This window comes from Lepisma saccharinum, chromosome 14, assembly GCF_977018435.1.
Source record: "Lepisma saccharinum chromosome 14, izLepSacc3.1, whole genome shotgun sequence".
Taxonomy (NCBI): domain Eukaryota; kingdom Metazoa; phylum Arthropoda; class Insecta; order Zygentoma; family Lepismatidae; genus Lepisma; species Lepisma saccharinum.
Genome location: NC_139242.1, coordinates 67,910,259 through 67,923,947, shown reverse-complemented (window position 1 = coordinate 67,923,947; position 13,689 = coordinate 67,910,259). Strand labels below are relative to the sequence as shown.

The 13,689-nt window shown below is 36.4% G+C and overlaps 1 protein-coding gene across 1 annotated transcript; it reads left to right on the top strand.

The window, feature by feature from the left end:
• Positions 1–72: 72 nt before the first annotated feature.
• On the top strand, positions 73–753 carry LOC145998598 (U6 snRNA-associated Sm-like protein LSm3). Its single transcript, XM_083135039.1, has one exon. It carries the CDS (start codon positions 214–216, stop codon positions 520–522), a length of 309 nt encoding a protein of 102 aa, XP_082991165.1. The 5' UTR covers positions 73–213; the 3' UTR covers positions 523–753.
• The last annotated feature ends 12,936 nt before the right edge of the window (positions 754–13,689 follow it).

Here is a 13,689-nt window from a genome sequence, read left to right as displayed (position 1 = left end):
ACATATTTTTCATACGAGTAAACCAAGTAAACTGTGGCATGGGATTATTAGATTATAATCTGTGTAGTTGCCGGTTGCCGCTGCACAAAATAACTAAGTTGTCAAACTGATAATAGCTGATCGACAATATAAATTACGAGGACAAATTTGGGAACTTATAAAGATCTAATTTTGTTATTGTAGCTTGCAAGATTGCAGTAGTGGCATACTATAATGGCTGATGAAGTGGAACAAGTGCCTGTGGTAACGGTGAAGGAACCGCTGGACTTAATACGACTAAGTTTGGACGAACGAATTTACGTCAAAATGAGAAATGAAAGAGAACTGCGGGGGAGACTTCACGCATACGATCAGCATCTTAATATGGTGTTGGGTGACGTTGAAGAAACTGTGACCACAATCGAAATTGATGAAGAAACTTACGAGGAAGTATACAAAACGACGAAGCGTAACATACCAATGTTGTTTGTTCGTGGCGATGGTGTAATTTTAGTTTCTCCACCTATGAGAGCTGGAATGTAAGGACTGTCATGGCAGTAGTATATATATATATATATATATATATATATATTTATATATATTGATTGCAAGAACTCCTACGAAGTCGTTATAAGTAATTACGACAGTGTGGTTTGGTTTATTGGAGTACTGAGAATTGTGTAATCTTTATAATTTAAATAACGAGCAAGTTGTTTTCTTTCTCATTGGAATGTGAAATAAAATAAAATTGGGTCCGAAATACCTTCTGTTTAATGGCGATTTTGCTAACACTTTACTATACCGGAGACGGATTTCGGTACTACTTTACTATACCTGAGACACCTGGGAATGATTTCTTTCGCACTTTTTTATATTGCTAACGTACTATTCTGCACTCCGGAACACTTATTTAGGTGAAATAATGGAATTTGTAACGAAAATAATGTATATTTCTTACATTTAAGAGTACTTACTGTTCTTGTTTATTTCCACACACAACATGGCGATAGCTTACTGTTGATTGTTCGTAGGAATTTTAAATTGACTTTTTTACTTACTTACGGGGACGAGGTATGCCTACTAGGTTAGGTTAGGTTCCATTAGCACTCCTTTCATTCAATTTAGGATATACGGACAACATCGGCTTGTAGCAGCAGCAATAGCGCGTCGGAAATAGATTTTCGTATAAAACCACATGGATTCGCATTAAAATTGACCAAAACTACATTCCGGAACATCAACAACACTCCAGAAAATGAATTCTGTAAGTACTTTCTCCTGTAAATTTCAAGGAATCTGTCTCAGGTATAGTAAAGTGTTACCAGTTTTTATCCATTTTAATGCGAATCCATGTGGTTTTCTACGAAAATCTATTTCCGACACGCTATTGCTGCTGCTGCCATTTACTTTCTGCACGAGAGCACAATACGTGCTATTGCTGCTGCTACAAGATGACGTGTCGAGGATGCGTCGTGAAATTGTTGCCGGGTGTGGAAGATGAAATGGAATTTGTAGTTCTGATGTTGTCCGTATATGCTAAATTGAACGAAAGGAGTGCTAATGGAACCTAACCTAGTAGGCATACCTCGTCCCCGTGATGGTTCGTGAGGCTATCATATGTAAGAAATAGACATTATTTTCGTTGGAAATCCATTATTTTACCTAAAGAAATGTTCCGTAATGCAGAATAGTACGTTAGCAATGTAAAAAATTGCGAAATAAATCATTGATAGGTGTCTCCGGTATAGTAAAGTAGTACCGCGATTTTATCATGCTATGCAAACATTTTTACGTGGTTTGATTCTATGTATGTGTGTTATCACATGCTTCAGAGTTTTAGCGATTACTTAGAGCTTATTTGTTTGAGAATGTTTTTTCTCTTCCGTATGTTCCCACATAATAGGTACTCTTCTTTCCAGCATCTGTTTACTGTCGTCTTAGTGACACACTGCTGCTGTCATCTAGGTTATCGGTGGCTCTAAGGGGAGAGCCGCTGTGCCATGGCTCTACCCTCAGAAAAAGAAAAAGCACTTGCTTTTCCAAAATATAGTTAAATTAATACATTTACGAACGAGAAGATTCGAATCTCGTAAGCGTTTGAACTTACGACCACCTCAATTCCTGCGCCGCATCCACAGCTGTTCTCTCACTTGCTCTGGGCCAGCATAATCTGACCTATGCGGGGAGGTATGAGAAATTCTCCGCAGGTAACAAGCGAGGAGATGGTACCCATAAGACAACCAGCCATGCCCCTTTTCGACTGGCACAACGTGAGAGCTTTCGCTGTTGACTTAGTTGCAAACTTCACAGAGAAGCAACTAATCCTGACCGATTTGTAATACTCGTTGGAGAAGTAATTTGCGAGAAAGATACTTTCCTGCATACTTGGCAAGAACGAACGTAATATCTTCCCCAAATGTATATAACCATTTAGATAGATGCGTCTAAAGAGCCATCCAGACTTTTTTGTTATTGATTTCTTCCTTAAGAAAAGATATATCCCTTGCTCTCACGCACACAGACACTCGTGTGTTGCAACTGATGTTGACGACATGGAAGGCATTTTCTGTACAAAAGAAAATTGCCTAAATATCAAAGGGAATTCGCATCACCAGGCAATTTTTTTCTTTAATATTTGTATTAAATGATATGCTATGCTATGGCTAAAGAATAACAAAGCACCTGGCATTGATTTAATACCAGCTGAGTTAATTAAATATGGTGGAAATTCATTAATATGTCAAATTCATAAATTAATTTGTTTAATATGGAATAAAGAAGAAATCCCTCAACAGTGGAAAGAATCCATAATTGTTCCTGTGTTTAAAAAAGGTGATAAAATGAACTGCAATAATTACCGTGGAATTTCTCTACTCTCAACAACATATAAAATATTATCTAACATTCTTTTAACAAGACTAACCCCATATGCTAATGAAATTATAGGTGATTATCAATGTGGATTTAAACGTAACAGATCAACTACAGATCAAATTTTTCACATCAGACAGACACTTGAAAAAAAGTGGGAATATAATCAAAATGTCCATCAGCTATTCATTGATTTCAAAAAAGCATATGATTCGGTCAAAAGAGATAAACTATATAATATATTAGTAGAGTTTGGAATACCTAAGAAGCTTGTTAGTATCATAAAAGTATGCACCAGTGAAACAGGAAGTAAAATTCGTGTGGGTATTAATATGTCTGACAAATTTACAATTCATGATGGGTTAAAACAAGGAGATGCATTATCTCCATTGCTCTTTAATTTTGCCTTAGAATATGCTGTTAGGAAGGTAAAAGAAACTAAAGAAGGACTAAAATTAAATGGTGTAACTCCGTTGTTAGCATATGCAGATGATGTAGACTTACTGGGGGATGATGTGAATACAATTAAGAATAATGCTAAAATATTTTTCAAAACTGCTAAAGAGATAGGTTTGGAAGTTAACAAAGAGAAAACTAAATATATGCTTACAAAACTAAATATATGCTTACAGGTTGAAACCAAGTGTTAGGTAATAATCAAAATCTAATTATTGATAACAACTCGTTTGAACCAGTTTCCAAATTCAAATACTTAGGAGTAATATTAACAAATGAAAATTATATTAAAGAGGAAATAAAAAGTAGGCTTAATTCAGGAAATGCATGGTACTTCTCTCTTCATAAACTTTTATCTTCTCGTTTAATATCTAAGAAACTAAAAGTTAAAATATACAAAACAGTAATTTTGCCTGTAGTATTATATGGATGCGAAACTTGGTCCCTTACATTGAAAGAGGAACATAAATTGAGAGTATTTGAAAATAAGATCCTTAGGAAAATATTTGGACCTAAAAGGGATGAGGAGACAGGTGAGTGGAGAAGGTTACATAATTTAGAACTACATAATTTGTATTCATGTCCAGATATTAATAGAATAATTAAATCAAGAAGACTTAGGTGGTCAGGCCATGTGGCACGAATGGGAGAGGAAAGAGGAGTTTACAGGATTCTTGTTGGGAAACCTGATGGTAAGAGACCTGTAGGAAGGCCAAGACGAAGATGGGGGGACAACGTTGAGATGGACCTAAGGGAAATCGGTAGGGATGGAAAAGAGTATATAGAACTTGCTCAAGATAGGGAAAGATGTTGCTGCAGCCATGAACCTTCGGGTTTAAGAAGGCTAGAGAGTTAGTTAGTAGTTAATATTTGTAAAAAATCACACGGAAAATCTATTAGTATAAGAATTCCACTTGGATATATAATTCAATCTCTTGCATTGAATTCTAAAAATTGTAGATCTACAGTTCATTTAGCAGATAATCATATTTCAGTTGTTAGTAACACCGATTGTTGATGTACCGTCTGCCATGCTGGGGTTGTAAATTATAAACAAAGCAAGGCGAGAATACCGTGATCGAATCGGTGTGTCTAATTGTTCAGTGTTTTTCTTTTTAGTGAAGTGAAAGTGTCCGATGGTGTGTGAAAGGAAGGGTAGTTAGTAAAGATGAGTCAGATTAGAGCATTATTACATACACCGTTCCAAGGTACTATACGATATTAAAGTAAAAGTTAAACAACTTGGCTGTAGCTTGCCAAGTTAACAATCCATTTACCATGCAGTGAGCTATTTTGTGGTTTACAATTGCCAAAATCGTAAGTAAATGCTTTCGTAGTTAAGTTGGGAATGTGTAATCAATTCTATTCAAAAATATAAAAAAAATGGTAAAGGTGACAGGCGTTGAAATTTTAAGTCGAATTTGTTTCCTAGAAACTCTGGCCGACCTGCGCACATCATGCTACGATACCAGGGATTGCAGGTTCGAATCTCAGCCTGGGCATCGGTGTTCTTTGTGAGTGTTGACTCATCCTTATCTTCGCGATTAGCCAAAAGTAGTACAAATGCGAAATAAAATAAACCAATCTTAGAAACTCTGAATTTTTGTCTGCAATTTTAGTAAACAAAGTTCCATTAAAATTACCTCTTTCATTAGATTTCTATGACATATGCTAGCGAAAATTTTTCGATTTCTTGATCACGTTGGCACTACCCATCATACTAGCTGCCAGCCGCCACTGATGTAGGTCATACGTGTGGGGTGCGAAGGGTTTTCTGAAGCGATCCATTTACCATGCAGTGAGCTATTTTGTGGTTTACAATTGCAAAAATCGTAAAAAAATGCTTTCGTAGTTAAGTTGGGAGTGTGTAAATCATAATACCCCTTTGAGGTGCATGTGCAGAGCCAGCAGTGGGTAAATACAGGAAAAGTCTGTGGAATGCCTTGTCAATGGGAAGTACAGAGCATTCATGAAAAATGCATTGCTGATGGGAAGTAAGGATGCTTGCATAACATAGTTTTTACATCTCTTTCTTTTTTCACCAATAAATTGAACTTCTCTGAACTCCAAACAGTGGTAATTACTTTCACCAAAAAGGGGGGAGTGGGCTGAGTTCGATATCCGGTCGAGGCACACTGTGGTTTGGATCCCACTTTAAACTGTAGGTCCAGTCCCGATTAGCCTTACTGCGCACAAAGTGGACTTAAAACACCAACTCAATCAATACTTTCACCAAGGTTGAAATTTACTGTAACAATCATTTCCACAATTCTGTTACTTCGTCTTTCTGCTATAGAACTTTGAAAAAATCATTAGTCATTCCGAACTGTTACCAAAATGGCCAATAACAGATGCTATTTCCAAATATTGCTACGTCTGGTTTGTGGTTAAGGTAAGGCAAGGCTCCACGTTATGGGTGCCACTAATGCTACGCCCTAGGGGGTACGTACTTAAATGTTATTTACCACTGCTACAGAAATATCTTAATCTCAGGGGGATAGGTTCTTTATTCGAGAATCCCAAATAAGAAAGCATTTTATAGCCAAGAGGATATAGTTAAATGCGGATCTATATTCTGAAAACTATACACAATACAGAGAAAATATATAGCGAAGCTTTGTATATACATTGAAATATACATATATGCTGATTCCAAATTTTACGTCTGTTATATTCTTCTTGACAGGAAATCATCTTCTTTTTCTTGTAATTTCTGTAAAAGGCTGCTTCTTCTTTTCTTCCTTCTATTTTGGGAAAAGGCTTTTTCTTCTTTTCTTCCTTCTATTTTTGGTAAAAGACTTCTTCTTCTTTTATCAATCTCTTCTATGGTAATAGGAAGGCTTCTTCTTCTTTCATCAATTTCTTCTATGATAAAATATGGAAAGGCTCGTTCTTCTTTCATCAATTTCTTCTATGACAAAATATATGAATGGCTTCTTCTTTCTTCAATTTCCACTTCTTTTCTTTGGTAAAAGGATAATCTTCTTTTTCTTTCTTCTACCTTTTATGACAATCTCTTTCTTCTATTTACAAAAAATAGTCATCCCCTTTTATTCATCGCTGTTCCTTATTTCCTCTATTCATATCAATTCTTATTTCTTCTTTCAGCAGCAATTCTTATTATCTTCTATATTTCGACGAGATATTCTTATATTCTCGATAAATTCTTCTATTTATTCTTTCCACAGCAAATTCTTATTTCTTCTATTCTTCTTTGCCACTGGAAAAAGTCTTATTCCTCTCATTTATCGCAAATTTTTCTCTTTACCATATCTCTTCTCAATAATATAGACAAATCATTATGCTGCATTCCTTGTAGAGAATTGAACCACAGCTATAGAGGATTTTTAGGGGCGTCTTATCTGACAATAGCGCCTCCTCCTAAAACAACAACCAAGGGAAATAACCAGGATCGCTAATAACAAGCGCTGCCGATGGCCCAGTGCAACTAATAAAGAGCGCAACCGTAAAGTGCTTCGGGGCATCTAATTTGACAACAGCGCCACCGGGGACAAGCAACCAAAACATGGCGACGTTCTCCTCGCCAGAGAATCAAAAAGAGATAGATTTCTGAATTTGTTCGCTTACTTAATAACTTTCCTAAACATTTCATATGCGGCCATATTCTTAATTATTTTAATTTACTATATACAACATTCTATTTATTTCTTTTATAGTATTTGAACTCTTCTTTTATATATTTCTCAATTTACTATAATATATATAATCCCTCTTCTCCGCTCTTAAGTTTTTTATAATTTCCTTTGCTCCTCTTTATATAGCGTGCTGCCATCTCTCATCGATTCCGAGAAACCATTCCTCCTTGCAACTTTCATTGTGTCATTGAAACTGGCACGTGACAATATGCACCTTTATACACCCATGTTCAGATTTTGCAACACAAGGTAATATCACATGTTGCAGTAGCTTCATACGGTTAGGCCTACTTACACTACATGGGAGGCTGATGAGATTGCATTCCACCCCTCCCAATATGTAAGTGGAAAATTTGTAGTAAATATGTGTATAACATCTTGGAAAATGTGATATTGATTACTAAATAATTTTATACAGCAAATATATTTTCAATTAATCATTTAATATACTTTAATATCAGTGTGTGGAAGGAAAAAAGTGTGGCCACTGTGGCTCAGTCGGTAACGCGTCTGACTACCATGCTAAAGGTCCCGGGTTCGATCCCCACCCGGTTCAAATGCGGGAACTTTTCTAACGGAAGTGGCCCCGGTGCTCACCCAGCATCGAATGACATGGGTACCTGGGGGGTAAAGGCAGTCAGGGGCATGATGCTGATCACATCACCCCCTATATCCCTTCATGACGTGGTGCTAAGCACAGGGGAGCACTTTACGTTTTTTTTTTTGGTGTGTGGAAATGTCCTTTTTTAATAATATAATTAACCTATGCTCATTTGGTCTGTACTAACAGTACATTTTTCTATAATTTAGTCTTATGCCATCACAATAGGATACACTGGTATCTGTGACCAGCTCACATGCCACTTAGTCCCCCATCTTGCGATGTATTGTTTCTAATAGGTACATTCAAAGAGCACGTATCACACCAACCTCAACCAGAGTTTACCCAGAATTTTTCATCAGTATGGGGCAGTGGTTCTCAACCTTTTTCAGTCCGGAACCCACCTTGAAGGATATTACACTTCATGGGCTCCAGCAGAATTGCTTGTAGGGGTGTTCACCCAGTTTATAATCATATTTTTGCTAACATCGAAGCCCTCTTTTACAACAACACGGGTTGAATTTAAATTGTTAAACAATATACCTTAGTAATTTAAATTGAATAGGTTTTTAAGACAGTAAATACATTTTTGAGCCAGACTTCATGACCCAGCGGTGGGTTGTGCCCCATAGGTTAAGAAACAATGGTATAAATTTATAGCCAAATTGGCAAAAGGTTGGACCTTTTCGGGAGTGTGTGGAGAAATCACCCAAACTCTACGTTGGTTAAAGTTGGGGTCTTTGGCTGACCGTACCATCTCGAGAGGATAATTTTTTTTTAAATGATGGATTTCAATGTTTTATGTAATATAAAATGTGTTTCAGAGTGCATAACCCACAAATAACAGATATTTGATTGCAATGTATAGCCTGCGTAAGTAAAAGAAAATATCTTGGAGTATTTTAACTGCTTTGTATTAATAAAAATGCACACTCAAATTGCGAAAAAATGATCATGTCATCAAACATAGGACTCCTAACATAACAACGTGAAATTATAAACCAATAAATCTAACATTCTAACAATATTTTCACTTCTAATTCAGTTTCGTAAGTTTTCAGTCCTTCATGTTTGATTTGCTTTATTTTATAACACATTTTAATGTAAAATAATATTTATTGCAAATTTATTGACTTCCATCATTAATATGTTGTGCTTATGAAGCGGTAGGCAACATCCTGTCTGCTGCTGTTGTGGATTCCCATGTTGGGTGCTACATTCACTTCAGTGAATCCTTCAGGCTGTGCTGCTTCGAGCTGAGGTAACAGAGGTGCTTTACTTCACAATAAAACACATCGGCAACCTAAAAACAACTGAAAATGTTCATAAACAACCTAATCTTCGTAAACCATGCACAATTGTTCACTTTTTAGCAGATGTACAGGGGGTGAAGAATGCTTGGTCTTTTTTCTTAAATTAGGAAATTCAGACCTTTGCATGGTGTTGGCTGATTTCGAAACTGCAACAACTCATCACAAAATTTTAAAAGATAAAGTGTTGGATTGCACCATCAGAATGCCCTGTACTGACTTGACAGTTACCCGAGATGAATATAATCACTACTATTATAAAACTTCCAACCCAAGCCAATCTTTAATGAGCAGAAAGTGACACTTTTATGTACAGAGGGTGAACAGATGAATGGAAACACTTGAAAAAGTTATACAGTACCCTTTTAATGTGGTGTGGGACCACTTTTAGCCTTTAGGACAGCTTGGATTCGTTGTGGAATCTAGTCGTACAAGCCCTGAATAGTCTCCAGTGAGCACATCACACAGTTGCTGCAGAGATGAGGATGGAGGATATCTGTGTTGTGCTGGATGCTCTAAAACTGACTACAGTAGTTCAATAATTTTGAGGTCTGGTGATTGCGCTGGCCAGGAAAGATGAAGTTCATCTTCATGTTCCATAAACCAAAACTGAACAGCTTTGGCAGTGTGAATAAGTGTAGTATTATCATATTGAAACAAAATTGCCAATGTGGTAATGAAAATCCTGATGTGCAAAATTTATTCTTAGAATGTCCAATTTTCTCACATCAACGAATCACAATCTATAAAGGTATACGACGTTTAAATATTTCATTCCCCATATCACTCTCTTCCCTTCTATCAGAATTATCTCCTCCACTAATATGACTTCTGTAGAGATATGCACGAAAATGTAGGCTTGAAATATAAAATGATTTTATAAAGTAACAGCACAAGGATAAAAGTGATTTATTCATATAATTGTTTATGTTTGTGATACTGGTGAACTTGAGTGACTATCTACCAACTTCAGAAGAAAAACATTAAAACAATAACAGAAACGCTGACCAAAGTCCACAGGATATTGTTGACAGGGTCATGTAAGAAGAAGAAGAAGTAGTAGTATCATCTTGAAAGATTGCAATCCTTGTTGGGAAACAACAGCTGTGCAATAGGATGCACCTAGTCACCTAAAATGTTGACGTAATTACTGGCCGTAATTTTACCTTGCAGAAGAATGATGGGGCCAACAGAATACCTGAAGATAGCAGCCTGAACTATCACAAATCTGCCTCCATATCCGACAGTAGGATATGGCAGTCCAGATAATATGCCTCTTTACTTTATGCATTCACCAGACATACACACGCTCCATCTAATTATATTACCTTTTTTTCAGTCACAACAGAACAGGTCCATGTTTTGTGATCATGTCACCACTTTTCATTGAGTTCTGCTGTCACTTTTGCTACTGTAGTTCTTGTAACAATCCTCTTTAATGCTCGGCAATACCTGTCTTAGAGGGTTATACCAAGGATTACCTATCCTTGGTTATTTTACACTGATTCGGGCACTACATGCAATGGTCAAAGATGGTGATGATAAATGTCCATAACAATGTATGATGGTTAAGTGTTGCCAACTCGGAACGAATTATGGTCTTGTCTCGTTGCCCATCCACCCAACCCATGCACCTCCTATATCGTGCATTATATTTCGATAATCTTATTGTCAATTTACAGTGTAAGTAATGTCACAATGCTCCTGAAAGATTTATGCACAAAGCTCGAAATTGTAGTCTATAAAAAGATTTGAAAATGTAAAATAAAAAAAAAGTGTTTTTCTTTCAGAAAATGTTGTAAATTATTGATTTACATAATTGTAGGTTTCTAGAATTGTCAACAGTTTGAGAAAATTTGTAAAATAAAGGCTTAGCCAAGCTTATAATACTCAAAATAATTAATGTGGTACAAGTCACAGTGGGTTTTTTCAGGATATTTTCTCAAATCATGCTAGAAATGGACTTTTAACAGAAATGATACAAACATATATCCAAGAAACAAAAAATCAAGAGGGTCTGAAATATTTAGACAAAACATTGAACGAACAAAGCTTATAATTTTGAAATGTGGTAGCACTTTAGATATCAGTCACTTCCGTATGTGGGCAATCTACATAGTTTCACCTGTGACAATCAACCGTTGCAATAAATTTTTCCATGTATAAAACATTACAAAGGAGAATTGAGTACATCTTATTGAAATGTCGTGAAAGTAGTATAAAGTTATTTGTGGTATAATGATATCTAACACACTTCAAATGATTAATTTCATTTCTCAAAATTTAGTGTGTGTGTGTGTGCAAGTGTTCCGTTTTCATTCCAATGCCTTGCGCTGAGACACTGTCACCTCCCTCCAGTTCAGTGCATTGATTGAACGTAATGGATTGCTTGCCTATGTAGGATAAATGTTATACCCAAGAAGTTGAGCACTCTCACAATGTACCACAATTTCATTTTTTCTTAAAAATGGGCAGTGTGGGGTACTCAAGTAAATACAATGCATACGTATACTTTCATATTTTGACATTTTCAATTTTTTTTATAGACTACAATTTCGAGCTTTGTGCATAAAACTTTCATGAGCATTGTGACATTACTTGCACTGAAAATTGACAGACTGCAATGGTATTACATGCGAGTGAAATCGGACAATATGTTTGAAGATGGTGAATGAAAAATTGATTTTCCTCATCTCATGTTGCACGCACACACTATACCATGCTCTCTTTTTTTTTACCCAAAACTGTCTACAATGAATATTCGGAGTATGAGGAACTAAACTCAGTCATTGTAGTTAATTTGTCGGTCTGCAATTTTGCAGTAACATTTTTAAAATTATATTTCATAGTTTAGGAGAGGAGTGGTGGTAAAATCACAAACATACATTTTACGATAAATGTAAAGGTTTTGAGTTGTAATTTTTAGAGTTACAAGAAAACTTAAAGGATCTGTGTCATATAATATTTGAGAAAAATTTGTCACCATGTTTATAGATGGTGGATGACAGACTGATATAACATGCCTTGCAGGAGCCTTAAGTTATGCTAATATTTGAGGTTAGATTAAGAAAACCAAGTCTCAGCCACATTAGGACATTACTTGAGCTGAAGTGTTTAATAGAAACTCTGTAATATAGTGTGTGGTTTAGGAAGGGTGGGGGGAAGTCACCAATTTTGAGACCATGATATCTGTAGCAAATTTAGAGCTTTTTAGCTGAAATTCATGTTGCAACTAGATACACCCAGGGAATTATTTTATTTTGCATTTGTTGAAAGCATTTCAAGATGGTGGATGAAAAATTGATTTCTCATATTCTGAGGTGGCTCCAAATTCTGATGCCACATTCAAATATCTGCCTAAACTACATTTTTGGACATTAAGAAAAGAGACAAATATTTTAGGGCATTTCATAAGCTATGGCTTGACAATGATTTTTTTTTAATATAGTGCACATGTATGTTGGGGGCCAATTTTGGAGTCACTAATGTTTTGTCCATGGAAACTGTTATTTTCATAGCAACCAGATATTTTGGAGGATGGATATGGTATTCCATTTGGGTTAAATCAGCCAAGACAATTAAATATATCAGCCTTATAATTTTGGCATGGTTAATAAATGGAGGAGATATTTGAGCTTCAAACATCCACAAAAATAATGGGGAAAAAAACACAAGTGAGATAGGGTGGATGTTCCTAAAGTAAGCCTCCTCCAGTAGTTGGCCACATCACAAAAAAATGTACATTTATAAGGCCGCCACTAAGCCTTTTCTCTATACTTGGTAACAGACTTGGAAAACCATATTCCAGTAGTCAGCCAGCCTTTGTGTGAAAGGCGGTGGCATCTGGTGAAGAAGGAATGAACAATCCAGTGGAGCTGTTTGTGTTACTGATGCAAGCACGTGTTTTTTCTAACGAAAAAGTAACAACAGCAACTGTGAAAGCAAATAGGTAACAAGGTTATTTAGTGAAGAATTACCAAATATTTTGTTTGTAGTTGTGTTAGGAGGAATAAGGATTTGTTTCAAAGACGTTTTAAGCTGTATATTAATGTCTGTACGTCGACAGGGGGGAGCCTGAGTACAGGGTTGTGAATTCTGGCTTCCTGCCAGTGGTCAGCCTTCAGGGGCTGACTACTGAATTTAACCTTGGTTGGCTCGTTGGGACTATCTTACCATGTTCTGGACATAGAACAGTAATCCCTGTAACATGGTTCCGTTTAAAATGCTATGAGACAAATCCTTCCAGTGGGCAACCCCCATATCACGAAAGTGGCTGACTACTGGTGCCAGCTTATCCTGTAGTCAGCCCCCTCTGCTGAAGAAGGAAAATCACAGGCATTTAAAAATTCTAGCTATTATAAAGTGCCTCTTTCACTCGTCGCAATAATTAATTACATTGATAAGCAGGTTGTTCATTTAGTATGAACACACATTAAAATAAGAAAAATACATTGATATTGTAAGCTGGAAGTTGTAGTCATATTATAATTAGCCTACAGGTAACTGAATGAGGGGAGTAGGTCAACAATAATTTACTTTTCATGCTTTTCCATTGATTCACATGTTATAAAGCAGAGCAGGCCCATAGCCAGGGTGTAGGGGAGTAGGGCAGGCCTTACCGACCGAGCCACCAAGGCCGTAGACTACACAAACTGTGTGCAGAATGCTTTGGAGCAGATGTCTTTGACCACAAACTTACAAGAAGGTAATACTAATATTCAAGTGACACCAACAAGAGATGAATGTGAAGTTGCAATTGTTGTAATTAAACACTTCCAAGCTAGACTTGAGAGAAGAGGCATTGATGTGGCAGCAG

Excerpts from the sequence above, each read along its gene's own strand:
- LOC145998598 (XM_083135039.1), top strand. The coding sequence starts at position 214 with ATGGCTGATGAAGTGGAACAAGTGCCTGTGGTAACGGTGAAGGAACCG.